The sequence below is a fragment of the Ctenocephalides felis genome, unplaced genomic scaffold (assembly GCF_003426905.1).
Source record: "Ctenocephalides felis isolate EL2017-DRISC unplaced genomic scaffold, ASM342690v1 CF-g0.4_SCAFFOLD_03571, whole genome shotgun sequence".
Taxonomy (NCBI): Eukaryota; Metazoa; Arthropoda; class Insecta; order Siphonaptera; family Pulicidae; genus Ctenocephalides; species Ctenocephalides felis.
Genome location: NW_020539725.1, coordinates 61674807 through 61692562, shown reverse-complemented (window position 1 = coordinate 61692562; position 17756 = coordinate 61674807). Strand labels below are relative to the sequence as shown.

General features: G+C 31.7%; 1 protein-coding gene across 1 annotated transcript in view; it reads left to right on the top strand.

Moving 5' to 3' along the window:
- LOC113386437 (hemicentin-1-like) overlaps positions 1-17756 on the top strand; it is a 97282-nt gene that overhangs the window by 21174 nt on the left and 58352 nt on the right. Inside the window, exons 2-3 of the mRNA XM_026624218.1 lie at positions 4570-4699; positions 7962-8170. Of these exons, the coding sequence (XP_026480003.1) occupies positions 4570-4699; positions 7962-8170 (339 nt within the window). The remainder of the gene's footprint in view (positions 1-4569; positions 4700-7961; positions 8171-17756) is intronic.

Genomic DNA, 17756 nt, shown 5'->3' with positions numbered 1-17756 from the left:
CAAATGGATATAATTAACTTTCCGTAGGGGTAGTTATAGTAATGGGCCGAAAATCGAAAATGAAAATTTTTGCATTTCTCGACGTTTTGAAGGTTTCTGAACATTTTACTGGCATACCTCAGAAAAATGGATAGCGAGATGTGCTGATTAGTTTTTGAGAGAACAAGTATCGGATTTGAATGATCTGAAAAACCTTCAATTTGTAATGATTGGGACAAGGGGTGATTAGTTTTTGGCAAAGACAGGTCCCGCCATTTCGAAGATACAGAGCTAAATGTGCGAAAAATAGCAGTTTTTTTGCTGAAATTTTTATTAGCTCGTCAGTAGAGTCTCTTTTTGTACTGAAATTTTTATTAGCTCGTCAGTAGAGTCCCTTTTTGTATTAAAATTTTAAATTGGCTTGTCATCAGAGTCCTTTTTGTATTAGAATTTTTAAATAAGCTTGTCAGTAGAGTCCCTTTTTGTATAATTGGTCGTCAGTAGAGTGCCTTTTTTATGGACATTTTAAATTTGATCGTCAGTAGAGTTCTATTTTGTATTGCCATTTTAATTTGCTTGTCAGTAGAATCCCTTTTTGTGTTTCCATTACAAATATGCTTATCAGTAAAGTCCCTTTTTGTATTAGCATTTTAATTTGCTCGTCAGTAGAGTCTCTTTTTCTATTAACATTTTAAAGTTGCTCGTCCTTTTTTTATTTTCTAGATCTAAATTTAAATTTACTCATCAGTAAAGTCACATTTTGTACTGAAATTTTAATTTGCTCGTCAATAGAGTCCATTTTCTCTTAAAATTTTAATTTCATCGTCTTGTACTATAATGATACAACTTTTTCAATTTTGTGCAAATTAGGCACCTAATTTTTTTAAATTGAATTCGAAATGAAATGACGATTGTTAATGTTCTGGAGATAAATTGATTTATGATTTATGATTTATGATTTACATTCGATTTGCTCAGATATAACAAGATAGCAAAAATAATGAAAGTTACAGAATTTGTAATTATTATATATTTGAAAACGCTTAAAATTTCTCGAGTATTTTATTACTGTACGGGAAGTTCCAGCAATTTGCTTTAAGGCACGATGTCATACATCACTAGTTGAAGTAATGATATTGGTGACCCCAATAAAACAAACTAGTGGTGTAATGTAGTCGCGCCTAAAGAAGTTTTACTTCAAAAACTTGAATTTCATAACCAGGGGGCTAAGTTACCCTCAAGAAATTTGTATAAGACATATAACAATCCTGTCACAAATAGATAAAATTTCTTTAGAATAAAAATATTGGTGACCCCAACACTGAGCTTTGAGATACTCCACTTTAGTTGTATTTGTTAAAGGAGTATCACGAAGCCTTGCCTTTTTGTTTCGTTATCAAATAAAACAAATTAATGTGTACATTTTTTTGCTTCTCACACCCTTAACATATTTTTTATGATTATCCCATTTCGTGTCTCCTCCACCAATTTATATAATTATTATTAATTTTTAAATCAGTTCTTGTTTAACTTTTGCCTAATACCCGTTTCCTGGATAATTGCTTGTTAGCATGCACCTCGCAATCATCATCCACTTAACTATATTGCTGTTGTTGATATTTTAGTTGATAATTACAACATGAGAATTGCCTTCGTCTGTCCACGCCATGTCATTCGACTATTAAAATTTAATATTATAATATGCATGCAATCACAACCACATCTGGTAACATTGGGAGTATTTACACTGCGCATCAGAATAAATAATTTTCTTATGTAAAGTGGTGGAGTAAATATATTATTATTTATGATTCTCCACCTCCACCTTCATATGTGCATTTAATTTTAACATATAAGACAAAACTTTTCTGAAAACTTTTCTCAAAACTATTTTTTTTCATAAAACACCATCATCTATTCTATCATCTCGTCTATATTCACAATGTCTACTCGAGTCGCCTTGGGCATCGTATTTAGAAAAATCGAATATATATATATATATATATATATATATATATATCGGGTCTATGCCCAAATAAATATATTTTTGTGTCCCTTAAGCCCCCAGGCGGCCGCCAAGAGACCGGAGACGTCCGCCAATCCTCATATAATAAATGTATATTGACCGCCAACACCGCCGACACCGCCAGTCATCGAACAAACAACGAACGATTCGTATTATGTAGATATATATATATATATATATATATATATATATATATATATATATATATGTATATATATATATATTACAGATTCTGATGTAAAAGTCCCCGAGGTCGGTTCGGGTGGAGGTTCTGCGTGATCTATTTCAGTGATGAACAATTTGCTATAAAAATAATAAAAATGTATAAGATAAGTCTTTTTTTATTTTTTTTCCATAAGGATCAATTAAATTTGAGTAAATTATTATTTTAAGATTCATATAAGGTTTTTTTAGTCGTTTTCATAAGGCTCCCTTAAATATAGACTAAATTATTTTTTAAATATTATATAAGATTTAATTAATGTTGCTCAATTATTTGAGTATTTCTCAATAATTTGAGGCCTGTTCATTTAGATAAGACTTGCTAATTTATGATTTGCTCTATTATTCCTCACCTATTTTTTTAAGACTCATCATAAGACTTTTTTGTAGCTCAATTATTTGAGTATTTCTCAATAATCTAAGGCCAGCCTATTTATTTAAGACCTGTTTATTTATTTAAGACCAGCTAAACTATTTATGATTTGCTAATTTATATAAGTCCTGCTAAATTTTTCATGATCTGTTCTATTATTCAACTTTTGCTCAATTATTTTATTTTTGCTCAATTATTTGATTTTTGCTCAATTATTTGATTTTTGCTCAATTATTTGATTTTTGCCCAATTATTTGATTTTTGATCAATTATTTGAATTTTGATCAATTATGTGATTTTAGCTCAATTATATGATTGTTGCTCAGTTGTTCGACTTTTTTCATTTATTTGGGTTTAGCTCAATTCTATAAGATTTTTTCTTGAATTATTCAGCTCAATTATTTAAGGCCTGTTCAATATTCGAGATTTGCTCAATTATTTGATCTTCGCTCAATTATTCGACTTTTCTTAATTATTTGTGTTTAGCTCAATTATATAAGATTTGCTCTTGGAGTCATCAGCTCAATTATTTAAGGTTTGCTCAATTTGAGATTTGCTAAATTATTCGACTTTTCTCAATTATTTGTGTTTAGCTCAATTATATTAGGTTGTCAAATATCTCCCTTCCGCCCTTTGTATTATAAACCAAGAGCAAAAAAGCGGAAGGGAGATATTTGACAACCTAATATAAGATATGCTTTTAAAATCATCAGCTCAATTATTTAAGGTTTGCTTAATCATTGGAGGTTTGCTCAATAATTTAAAGTTGGGTTAGTTATTTAAAATTGGCTCAATAATTTTAAATTTGGCTCGATTATTTAAGACCATCTCGATTATTTAAGATCTGCTGCATTATTCAAGCTCTGTTCAATAATTTAAAATAACCTCAATATATTAAAATTTGGTTCGATTATTTAAGACCTGCTTGATTATTTAAGATCAGCTCCATTATTCAAGATTTGCTCAATAATTAAAAATTGATTCAATAATTTAAAATTGGCTCAATTATTATTTAAGATCAGCATGATTATCTAAGGTTTTGTTTAATGAATAAAGATCTGCTCAATTATTCAAGATTTGTATAATTATTTGAGCAAGTTTGCTCAATCAATTGAGTTTTGCTCTAAATTTATTGAGTTTTGCTCTCAATTTATTGAGTTTTGATGGCAATTTATTGAGTATTGCTCCCAATTCATCTGCTATTAATTTATTAAAATTTGACTTTTGCTTAATTATTTGACTCTATCTCGATATGTTTTATATATTATATTCTCATATTTAATACACTAAGACCTCATCTTTGCAATCAATGATTCTTCTCATGAGAACATGATATGATGAGATGTTGACATAGACGGAATTCACCTATACTAACATTGGGGGAGGGTTTTTGTTCCAACTTTCCTTTATTATTAGAAAAAATATTTGAGAGTATATTTGTCCTCGAGATAAAGGACGTCGCTTCGAGCTAAATATATATACATAATTTATTATATAATATATATATATAATATATATATATATATATATATATATATATAATTATTATATATATTATTAAATCCTCGTATATATATATATATATATACTCCTCCACATTTTGTCCTCCACCTGAAGACTTCCTACGGCTTTCCAATTAGTGGTTTTCTAAAGCTTTTTCGCTAACGATTCAAAAGAAATTCTCTTCGTACTTGTACATGTTCAGCTCTCTCTCAATATACTAGTTCACTTGAACAATATTTTAACCCGAAGGCTACGCCTTTTGAAGGTTAATGGAACGAGTTCTTCGAATATAATAACGCTGTTTCGAGAAATATAAATGAACACAATTATGTAAGGCGTCCGAAATAACGAGCGCAATAAATGTTTGAAGGGTGGAGCCGTCGCGAGACGGTGGAGGGTTGGGGTAAATTTAGTTTTACTGCCGTACTTATTTTGGTTTTTAATATTTTATATTTTTTTATTCCAGGTCGTATTGTTGAAATACAAGCCGTGGAGGGTCACTCAGTGTCATTGCCTTGCAGCGTGACGCCTCCTAACCATGACAAAGTCTACATGGTCTTCTGGTTTCAAGATGACGCCGGAATTCCATTGTACAGGTAATAATAATCAACATATATTATTCTACTACAACATTATTTATTCCTCCACCTCATTAGAAAAATTCCAAACGTATCGCGTGAATCGCCCGTTACCTAAGTATTCCTTCCTTTTCGGCTCTTATCTAAAGTTGTTCCTCCGGCCTTTTGTTCATTACCCGGAATTAGATCCGGTTTGGTTGTTAGCAGGAAGTTTTGATATGTTTCTGCGGATGTGATTACTCATCGACTCGGTCAGTAACTTCCTGGCGGAGGAGGAGATTATCGAGGTCGTGCGGTGGAGTGCCGGTGGAGAGTTTGAAACTTTTCTCGAGAACGATCGCCTGTGATTTTGTACGGGAGTTTTGTTGATTTTTTTTTTGGATTTTGTTGTAATGATTCGATGTGATTTGTAGAGATGTAAAGTTACTTGTTGATTTTATGTTGATTAGGTAGAGCTTGTTAGATTTGCTTTTTTAGATAATTTATTTTTGAAAAACGCGTTCTGGAGTGTGTCAATTTTTTTGAAGAAATAAAATTTATGAGACAATTCTGCCGTAACAGGTATTTTATTTATAAACTAGTGATATATGACATCGTGCCTTAAGACAAATTGCTGGAACTTCCCGTACCGTAACAAAATGTTCGAGGAATATTAAATGTTTTATAATATTTATAAGAACTATATAAACCGAATCACAAAGTCAAAAATATTTATTTAAAGTATATAAGTTAATATCTTGAATAATGATTTTCAGCCAGTAGTCGAAATAAAAGAAAACAAATAAATACAAATATCTATTTATAATATACGTTTTGATACGGATTGTGTGTCATCATTCAGCAATTCGTTTGTTAACAGTATCTAAAAAATATTTACAACGTTAAAAAAAATACATATAGAAATACCAATCATACATTACATATAAAATAAATATAAAACAATAAACAATATTAACTAAACGTGTTTTGTTTTTCATTTTAAAATTGAAAAATTGTGTTATGTAGTTATGAGCAAATAGAACGCAACTAGAAGTCACGTGACACACAAGGAGTTTTTGGAGAGGGTTTTGAGGGTTAGTTAAACAGTGGAGACACAAATTTGAAAAATAAAACATGTCAAATACAACATGAAACACAATGGTCAAAGATTTGGAAAATTATTTATTTGAAAAAAAAATTGATATAATGACTACAAGAGCAGAATTTTGTTTATTAACGCAAAGGGGGTTTAAAAAAATAAATGCAGATTCAGCAAATTTTCTGAGGTCAACATTTTTTTTCTTTATGTAAAATAATAGAATTTTTGGTATTGAAAGTTTGATTTAAATTTAGGATATGCTCCGAAATCATTGTCTTAAACTGATTTTTATTTTTTGAATTGTAAATAAGATAGACATGTTTTTTCTCTTGTAGATATATTGCGAATTTTGGACACTCAACTCGAGTGTTAGACTTTAAGGAAATGAAAAGTGAGTTCAAAGTATTATCAAAAGAAAAAACTAACAAAAAAAATTTCTTAATAAATGATAGTATTTTTAACTTTTTTATGTTTCAAGTAATTTTAAATTTCTCCACCTGTCATTCCTCCACCAAAATTATTTCTTCTAAAAGCACCTATATATTCCTCTACAACCTCTTTGTTTCAACTATCTTTCTACCCGATTACCCGGTTTTCTCCTACAAAGTAATCGAATTTGTCTGCGAAAGTTTTACTCGATAATTGAGTGAAATATCGAAGTTCCGACGGCAATAAACCGGTAATAATTTTGCTTTGAGAAAAACACTAAACACGAGAATTATTATTGCGGGAATATTGAGTTTAAATCGTTATTTAACTTACTAAAATGAGATGTTTACAAAAAAAGAACTAGTGGGGTATGGCATCGTGCCTTTAGGCAAATTGCTGGAACTTCCCGTACCGTAACGAAATGTTCGAAAAATTTTAAATGTTTTCAAAGAGATTTTTATAAATATTGTAACATTGTTTAATATTTATAAGAATTATATAAACTGAATTGCAAAGTTGAAATTATTTGTTTAAAGTATATTAGAACTTTAGTCAGAATTACAATTAAAATCTTATATATTTTCAATATAATTCAAAAAGATCTCGATTTTATCAGTACTCTGTCTTAGATTTCAAGTATTTTGCGTACAATAAATGTTACAATTTTGTATCTATTTCTTTCTCTTGTAATATTTAAGTTTCTTCTCTCTAGGTTTTTAAATGATGAACGTTTATATGAATATATATATATAAATAAAATATATTAGAATATAACAAGTTATACACAGATAAAAGTGTTGTGTAACTTTCAATGTCAAATTACTGTGTACTATTTACAAAATTTATAAAATGCATATAAGAGATTAGAAGATATACGTGAAAACAATGAAAAGGTGATCGAAGATGATACTATACTTCACTACTAATATACGATTATTGTAAAAATAAGAAATCAGATTTTTTTTAGTTTATATTAAAAGTATGGTTTGCGCATTTAATGCTTATAAACGGAGTTTTTGTTTATATAAAATATAAACTGAGTTTTGTAAAAAAAATAACACTTTCAATCAGTATTCATTAACTAAAAATAAAAATATATAAGTAATCGTATGTACAAGTAAGAGAAATTATCTGTCATTTTCGGTCCAAATAAAAAAAATGTTTTTAAAAAAATAACAAAATATGTAATATTTTTTTATTCTCAAAAGCAATTGTTTTGTCAATACAAACAGAAAGTTTTTTGTAAATTGTATAATTTTAGATCATTCAAATCGGACACTTAGTTCACTCAAAAACTGCAATTTTTTGCACATTTAGCTGTGTATCTTCGAAATGGCGAAACCTGTCTTTGCGAAAAACTAATCACATCTTCTCCAAATCATTACAAACTGAATGTTTTTTAGATCATTCAAATCGGATACTCTATTCTCTTAAAAACTCGATTTGTATTTTTTGCACTCTTTGCTCCGTATCTCCGTAACGTCTGGACCTGCCTTTGCCAAAAACTAAACAGCATATCTCCTTATCAATAGGAATCGAATGGTAAATGAATCATTCAAATCGGTTAATCCATGTGCCCGACAACGTGGACATACAAAACACACACACACATAAATTTTTTCTTATGTATGCCAAAGTGTTCAGAAACTTTCAAAACGTGCAGATGTGCAAAAATTTTCATTTACGATTTTTGGTTCATTACTATAACTACCCTACTATGAAAAACAATAACAATGTGGAGCCAATAATAATCAAACTGATTTTTATTTTTAGCTTCGACGTCCGTGGCAAACCCCTGTCGGCTGCACGCCACTGGTCAGCCCCCGAAGTGTTCGGCTCAAGGGCCCATTTTAGGGCCGACGGTGAACCTGCCAGGCTGGAACTTCAAGACGCCCGAAGGCACGACGCTGGCGTCTATAGGTGTCGTGTCGACTACAGGCACACACAAACTAGAAGCCTTAGGTACAACCTGACTGTCATAGGTAAGTCAATGATTATAAAATTAAACTAGTGGTGTATGGCATCGTGCCTTAAGGGAAATTGCTGGAACTTGCTATCTTGTTATATCTGAACAAATCAAATGTAAATCATAAATAAATCAATTTATCTCCAGAACATTAACAATCGTCATTTCATTTCGAATTCAATTTAAAAAAAAAATAGTTGCCAAATTTGCACAATATTGAAAAAGTGCTCCCGTATAGTCACAGTCTAAACGCATTTGCAAATAATTCTGTGCGACATTTTCACTTATACTGTGCTTAGCTTGGCGGCATTTATAAGAACTAAAATGATTGTTGTTGAATTGAGGAGGCTAAATTTTAATATGTCTTGTTTTATACTTTTGGACCGGTTCGATTTTTATTTATTTGTTTATAACTTCTAAATAAATTGTCCGATTGTTTTGCAATATGTAACAAATTTATAGCCAATTAAATTATGTACAACTTTTGTTAACAACAAAATTTTGTATCTCTTATTCTTTTACCCAAATTATGCAATGAAATAGGTTGTTGTTAAACTTTAGAGGTTGCATCAGTATATATTGCTTCATACTTTTGGACCAGCTCGTTTTTTGTTTATTTATTTATAACTTCAAAACGAAATGTCCCACCATTTTGCAATATTCAGCAAATTTATAGCCAATTAAATTATCTACAATTTTTATTAACAACAAAAATTGGTATCTCTTGTCCTTTTATCAAAAATTTACATTTAAAAAGGTAGTTCCTAAATTTTGGAGGTTACATCGTACACATATATCTTACTCTGTCACTCTACACTGTCAGGTATATGTTGCTCTTTTTCGCACTAGTGTTTTATATCTCTCTCTCATTTTCTCACTATATACTGTTGTCTCTTTTACGTTTAATCAAAACAGACTCTATATGACATCGCGACTTAAGAAGTTTTACTGCAAAAATAAAATTCTATTTTACTGATTTATACATCGCCAACCTAAGAAGTTGAATTCAAATGTAAATCATAAATCAATCAATTTATCTCCAGAACATTAACAATCGTCATTATTAGTTGCCTAATTTGCACAAAATTGGAAAAGTGCTCCAGTACATAAACAGTCTGAACGCACTTGGGTAAACATTTGTACCAGAGTGCTTAGACTGTGCTTAGCCTGGGTAATTTTTTGAATTTTTAATCCAAAATTACGAAAATATTTGTTGAGCAGATAAAAAAGAGACTCTACTGACGAGCAATTTCAGACATTATTATATTATGAAAAAGAAACTCTACTGATGAGTAAATTTGTACATTTTTTAAAAAAAAAGAACTTTAGTGGCGAAATAAATTTAGACATTTCTTTAAAAAAAAATCACTGACGAATAGGTTCAAATAATACAAAAGGGACTCTACTGACGAGCAAATTCAAACTTTTTTAGTGATTTAACATTAAAAAAGGGACCCTACTTACGAGCAAAGAAAAAAATGACTCTACTGACGAGCAAATTAAATTTCAATCTAACAAATGAACAAGGGACTCTACTGACTAGCAAAGAAGAAAGAGATTTCTACTGACGAGCAAAGAAAAAAGAACTCTACTGACGAGCAAATTAAATGTCAATCTAAAAAATGGACAAGGGATTCTACTGACGAGCAATGGAGAAAGAGGATTCTACTGACGAGCAAAGAAAAAAAGAACTCTACTGACGAGAAAATTAAATTTTAATCTAAAAAATAAACTCTACTGCGAGCAAATTAAATTTCAATCTAAAAAATGAACAAGGGACTCTACTGACGAGCAAAGAAGAAAAAGGACTCTACTGACGAGCAAAGAAGAAAAAGGACCCTACTTACTTACGAGCAAAGAAAAAAAGGACTCTACTGACGGGCAAATTAAATGTCAATCTCAAAAATGGACAAGGGACTCTACTGACGAGCAAAGAAGAAAGAGTACTATACTGACAAGCAAAGAAAAAAGAGGACTCTACTGACGAGCAACGAGAAAAAAAGAAATCTACTGACGAGCAAATTAAATTTCAATCTCAAAAAGGAACAAAGGACTCTACTGACGAGAAAATTAAATTTTAATATAAAAAATTGACAAGGGACTCTACAGACGAGCAATGAAGACAGAGGACTCTTCTGACGAGCAAAGAAAAAAAGGACTCTACTGACTAGCAAATAGAAAAGGACTCTACTGACGAGCAAATTAAATTTCAATCTATAAAATGAACAAGTAACTCTCTTGACGAGCAAAGGAAAAAAGGACTCTACTGACGAGCAAATTAAATTTCAATCAAAAAAATGAACTAGGAACTCTACTGACGAGCAAAGAAGAAAAAGGACTTTACTAACGAGCAAAGAAAAAAAGGACTCTACTGACGAGCAAAGGAAAAAAGGACTCTACTGACGAGCAAATTAAATTTTAATCTAAAAAATAGACTCTACTGATGAGCAAATTAAATTTCGATCAAAACAATGAACAAGGGACTCTACTGACGAGCAAAGAAGAAAGAGGACTCTACTGACAAGGCTTTGGTCAATATTCAGTATGAAAAATTTTTCATAACATAGCCTTGCCATAACATTTTTCTGTTATGCGGCAGAATCGATCCCTAAAAAAAAGATGTAATCATGAAATCTGAAACTTTAATGTTTATAAATCGTCTTACTCTCCACCATTAATAATAATCTCGCAGTCGGCAAACACGATGTTCATATGAAGGCGCAGAGCCAACAATAAAATAAAACGATCGCCGACAATCGATTTAAGAACGATATAACTTTCTACCTATTGAATTGTTCGAGTCATTTTATTCGATACAGTCTGCTGCAGCAGCAGCAGCAGCTATTGTGTCGGTTGCTGCGTTTATTTGTTTATTTTTTGCTGTTTTTTATTGCTGTTTTCTTTCGCGTGGGAATCGTAAATAGACTTCTTCTTGAGCGTTTGAAAATATATAGTCATCTTTATTACTAGGAGCAGAAGCTGCTAAATGTTTGTTTATAGAGTTTTTGTATCTGGAGTTGAAAGGAGTTTGATAGAATGTGATATGGAAGAATGGGTAGAGTCTCTTGTTCATTTTTTAGATTGAAATTTAATTTGCTCGTCGGTAGAGTCCTTTTTTTCTTTGCTCGTCAGTAGAGTCCTCTTTTTCTTTGCTCGTCAGTAGAGTCCCTTGTTCATTTTTTAGATTGAAATTTAACTTGATCGTCAGTAGAGTCTCTTGTTCATTTTTTAGATTGAAATTTAATTTGCTCGCTAGTAGATTCCCTTTTTATTCTACATCTGATTTCAGATTGCTTGTCAGTTCTTTTCATGTTCTCTTTACGATATTCAATTTGCTCGTCAGTATAGTATTTTTTTGTCTTCTAAGTTAAAATTAAATTACTCGTCAGTAGAGTCCCCTTTTTATTTTTTCGTCGAAAATTAAGTTTGCTCGTCAGTAGAGTCCCTTTTTTAATTTTTTCGCCCAAAATTATGTTTGCTCATCAGTAGAGTTCGATTTCAATTTTCTAGTCCAAAATTAAGTTTGCTTGTCAGTAGAGTCCCTTTTTTAATTTTTTTGTTCCAAAATTAAATTTGCTCGTCGGTAGAGTCCTTTTAGTCAGTAGATTCCTTTTTAGTGTAAATATTATACAATTTCTTTTTTAGTTTCATGTCAAAATTCAGTTTGCTTGTCAGTAGAGTCCTTTTTAATTATTACTACTTTCATATAATATTTTCTAGTCGTTAAAGTACTTTATAATCTGTTTGCTCGTCAGTAGAGTCCTCTTTTTAATTCCAACATTGATATTGTATTTTTTGTCAGTGAACTCCTCAATAAATCTGTGTCGAATATTAGTTTGCTTGTCAGTAGTCCTGTTTTTCTTTGCTCGTCAGTAGAGTCTTCTTTCTTCTTTGCTCGTCAGTAGAGTCTTCTTTCTTCTTTGCTCGTCAGTAGGGTCTTCTTTCTTCTTTGCTCGTCAGTAGAGTCCCTTGTTCAGTCTTTTGTTGTTTTTAATGTCAAACAACGCCTCAAATATTTTCAATTCAAATTAATGATAAGCGGTTTTTTGTATTTTTTTCCAATAATTTCTACAATCTAACTATATTTCTATGAATCAAAAAATCCTAGAAAATTCTCTTAACAAACTTCAGGAAGATTTATGGAAATCTGAATAATAGTTTAGAAGGATTAACCATTCATAGCCAGTACAGAAGAATCTTATATATAAGATATATATATATATATATATATATATATATATATATACATATATATTATATAGCAATAAAATAATTACATTTAAGAAGTCGTCATAAACCGATTGGGAATACAAAAAAAGTTAACGACACAGAAAATAGATGACAGTCAAATAAATACTGTACCTGGTGGTACACTCGTCGTCTTTAAATGCAACTTGTCATGGAAATGTAATTTTTATTTCGTATTCAATGGGAAATGTACATAGATTCTCACAGAATTTATTAATAGAATTATACTTGTACTAAAATCCATTTTAGTAAGCCATACGTAATATTAAAATAAAAGTAAAAACTCAAGTCAGTTTTTATGTATTAAACTTTTTAAGTCACTAGAATCTCCACCGTGCACTATTCGAAAATCACAAAATCTATTTTGAAAAACTTATTTATTACATTTGGTTAAAGTAATTTTATTAATCCTATTACATGTCAAAATTGAAAAATTTCAAATCAAAATCATCACCATGTCAAGATCTCCACCGTATCGTCGGCGACATCGCAGCAAACAAAAAACTTAAAGATTTCGTGATCAACTTTATTGTCGACAAATGCAACTACAACTACAAATAAAACTACTATTGTAGCTACTGAACGTTTGACGAAAATGTCATAAAGTTTTATTTTTGCTCATTTTGCCGTCTTTCATCGTATTTTTAATGGAGGTCGCATTTCAAACAGAATAATGACAAGGGAAAAGGAAAAAGGAATTTTCCTACATACTATATATAGTACTAAATTTAATAAACTGCGTTTGATCTGTAGTTTTAAATTTTAATTTAAAATTTCACCGGTGCATGTTTCTTAAACAAATATAATATATAATCCTACGGTGGAGGAGTCTTCATAAAACTAAATATTGCACTCGAGCTGACAATAACTCGGAACAATTAAAAACGGAACGATGGAGACATTATATAAGTTTCAGACAATCATAAAGGCAAAAGTAGCAGGATAAATAATAAAAGCACAAGCTGAAATAGCTGAAGAAGAAATAGAAGCAAAACTGGAAAATTATTACGTATAAAATTCATAATAATAGACGCAGAAGTCATTTATTTTCTCCACCGGATGGAAGACATGTGGAGGAACTGAAGTGGGTTATTGTCTTTTGTGATTTATGGAATAAAAGATATATATATATATATATATATATATATATCTATATATATATATATATATATATATATATATATATATATATATATATTTCATATATATATATATATATATATATATATGGTGGAGATTTTAAATTTTTGGAACAATTTTATTACAAATGCATTTTCCTACCATAATTAAATTACGCCCATGTTTTATCGAACAAAAAAAAAGCGAAATCACATTATGTCTAGTAAATTTATTCAATACATGTTTTAAGACAATGTCGAAAACGGTGGAGAGGTCTTGTTTGCAGACGGCCTTGATTTTATAAGATAAACGTTGACATAAAAGACGTGCCTTGGTTAAAGATTTCAAAACATTTTAGTATTTGATAAATGCAAGAACTTATATACAACAAACAAAATTATAAGTATTAGTCAATTCTTTATCTCTCCATCTTTTTTCTAAAAAGAGTCACACAATATTTCATCGTTTTATATTCCTTTATTATTTTCAGTCCGCCACCTTTTTATGAGAATATTGAAATCTTTATTTGAGAAGTTTCTGTTTTTTTTCGAAATTTAATAACAACTTTCCCCATTACCTTAATGTACTTCGTGAAGCTCCACCGGGCTTTGTGTGAGAGTTTGTTGAAAATGAGACGAGTGAAATTGCATTATGAGGTTTATGAGTTTCGTATAGTAACAGACGTATATATATATATATATATATATATATATATATATGTATGTATGTATGTATGTATATATATATATATATATATATATATATATATATATATATATATATATAAGGTTGTCAAATATCTCCCTTCCGCCTTTTTGTATTATAAACCAAGAGCAAAAAAGCGGAAGGGAGATATTTGACAACCTAATATATATGCAGAAAATGCTAAAATTTTGTGTTACTTTGCTTAGAATTCAAATTAGTAAATTTTTCTTAACTCCACCGTGAATTTTTGAACATATATTTAGCCAAATATGTTTTTCTATCCTTTATTCTATCAATCCCTGTAAAAGCCACAAAAAAAACTCGTACCATTTTAATTCATTCCATAATACCGAATTTTTGTTCCTCCACCGCTCCGGCTTACATTTTCCTTTGCATTACATCGTCGTATGGAGAATCGTTTCGTTCGTATCGTTTTGTTTTAACGATGTCCCTAATCCGCCCGTTTCGTGTCGCAAACAATAATGTTCAATCTATAAAAGAAAATGAATCTATGACACAACAAAATACCTACTTTGAGAAAAGGTTTTATAGTCCTGTGAATTTTTTCTGGAAGGTTTTGTTGCTTTTTGACACGCACCAGAAAATGCTGACGGAAGGCAATAGATACATGTTACATTGTTATATGCACAACATTACTATTTTTCTTACTATACTTGCCTAAAATTTCATCCCCTAAAAAATCCCATCGAACACAGATTCCATTCCCATATTGTCCGAATGATTTTTTGCTTGTAGATTCACGATTTCTGTTTTTTCTATAATAATTTTTTTGCGAATTCATTTCATACGTATCACGGTCGTTGATTTAAATTGCCCGAGCTATTATTTTCGTGAGAGAGAACACAAAGCCGGTGGAGAGATCGGCAGGAAAGAGCAAGGCTGGAGAGTGAGAGAGTGCGGGACAGAGCGTTTCATTTCGACGGCGTGCGGCACACGGCGGGCGCGAGATTTTGAAATATTTGCATACGGGCGGACAGGCGGACGGTGGGACGGTGGGACGGTGGAGCCATGCGGGGGGAACACTCGAGCTAAAGTCTCGTTCGCTGTTTTTTTTGTAATGTTGGGGAGGTGGAGAGTTGGGGGAACGTTTATTCAGAGAAATGTACTTCACATATACTTTTCAAATCTTGAAGTTGAAGTAAAACTTCTTTACGCGCGACCAGGGGGTAACTTGGCAAAATGCTTCACAGCACAAATAATGATTTGTAATTGATGCGTTCATTCGAAACGAGTTGATACGATTGGTCGAGATCGTCTTGTCACGTGATACTTTTGATTCTACACTGGCAACCATGTGGATTACGAAACTTCAAATGTCAACCAACCAAAGTTTGAGGTTATGTGGTCGAAATTTAGATTTTATGAACATCAAAAGTATAATACATCGTCACTTCTTTTTGTAAATATTAAAGAAATGAAAGTTGTAAGTGCTATGCTAGACTGTTGATAGAAAACGTGTTTGATTTTAAAGCTTCGAAGTTGAAGCTCCACCGCAGGGATTTTTTTCTGTATTCTTCGAACATTATTTTTTGACTAAAACTTGTGTTTTTTGTATAACAAAGGAAATGCCTTTATGCATACGAGAATGGAGTTTTGTGACCGACTGAAACATCCGCTTTGCCCTTGCTTCTGGTCCCCATGGAAACCACCGTTAGGCATTACTTTGTGGGGGGAGGATCTAGAATGCTAGAATTCTTAACTTGATTTTATTATACTCATAAAGCTTTCTGTGTGAATGTACTTCATCGTCATCGTCTCAAATCTTAGCAAAAAATAAATTTTTTGCTAAAAATTTCATCAGGAAAATCATATCTAGTTTTAGTTTGAAGATTTTATGTCCCTAGCTCTCGGACTACAATGCTTTTCTCTGCCGAAATGTTGTGCCGGTACTTGGAGATGCGTAAAAACACGCAAATGTAATATAATATAAAGCCTGCAGAGCCGAGGAGAAGACATTTCAAGGTTGCTGGCTTTCCGATAAATTTTACACTGTTAAAAATCTTAGCAAAAAATGTCAAGAAAAAAATTGCGCTGAAGGTGGAGGGCGAAGGAACCATGTTTCATACAATATCGTGGTAATAGAGGAAACAAATTCGATTTTAGTGTATTTCATGGCACTATTTTGCAGAACTAATCAATTACACATTACCCGGCGCTTCCACCATTGTGACAAAAAGTGTTAAAATCTTTTTCTTTTGGGATGCAATGACTGCCATTTATAATATTTTAGCATTGCATTCCTCATTTTGAAAGGATTTACTCTAATTCCTTAATTCTATTATCAAATTAACAAAAATTAGCCCTATTCGCCTATTAGCCTATATTAACCAACAGCTCTATTTATTCTCCCATTTATCTACCTAAAACTATATTATCTCGCTAAATTTTCTATTCCCCCGCAACAGTGTAAAATCTCCTCAACGTTTGCCTTTTCCGCGCCACTCGAACCACTTCCCACCGACCTCCACCGTCCTCCACCGGCTTTGTTTTCTTATTCCCCGAAATTCATCTCTGGAACGAGAACGCTCGTTTGTATCCCACGGGACTAAAATCCACGCCTCTCACTCCACCGTACTCCCACAACTCCCACACTCCATCACTTGGAGTGGAACAATGCGTATAAGTGCAAATTAAAATTAAGGCGATACCCTTGTACGAGGCACTTTTTTCGCCACTTGTTCGACTGAGATTTTGGAGAAGTTAATATGGTCCCATTGCCAAGGGAGGAGTGTATTAAAAGTTTTTTTTCTTGGGAAAGTTTTTGGTTGCGATGTGTAATTGTAATGATATTGTGGAGAGGTGGAGAGAGCTCTACATTTGGACTCCAACAAATAACTTTAATCACAAACTTCTTTAATAAAAATTAACTCATTATCCCCTGCCTCCGCTTATATCTATCCATCTATTGCAGCCGAGATGAAATATTCAATCTTAATTTAGTTCTTTCATTCACAACGTGTAACTCCGACTCCACTCAAGTCAACTCTTTGCACGAAACGAGTTTCTAGGGAAAAAATAGTATGCGAGTATGAAACGAAGTTGGAGAAAAAAACTTAAGCGAAGTCGGCGTGATTTATAAAAGATTCAAGGTAGAGATTCGGAGCGCTGGTGGAGGACGGTGGAGCAAACGTCTGTCGGCTTTCTTCGGATATGCAGATGAAGAAGTTAAATGAAAATTGGAGACGACGAGTAAAATATAAACATGTTGCTGTTTTTAATTGGATAGATTTTTTTTACAATTAGTGAAGAATCGCTGATATGGTTTTGGTAAAAATTTACAAAGAGTTTGGCTATTTTCAAGTCACTTAGGCTATTTTAAAAGCACTTTTGGTTATTTTGGAGGCACTTTGGCTATTTTGGAGGCACTTTGGATATTTTGGGGGCACTTTGGCTATTTTGGGGGCACTTTGGCTATTTTGGAGGCACTTTTGCTATTTCGAAGCTCATTTTGAAGGCGCGACAGTTGTTTTTGAGAGACCTTGGCTATTTTTGATAGACTCTGGCTATTT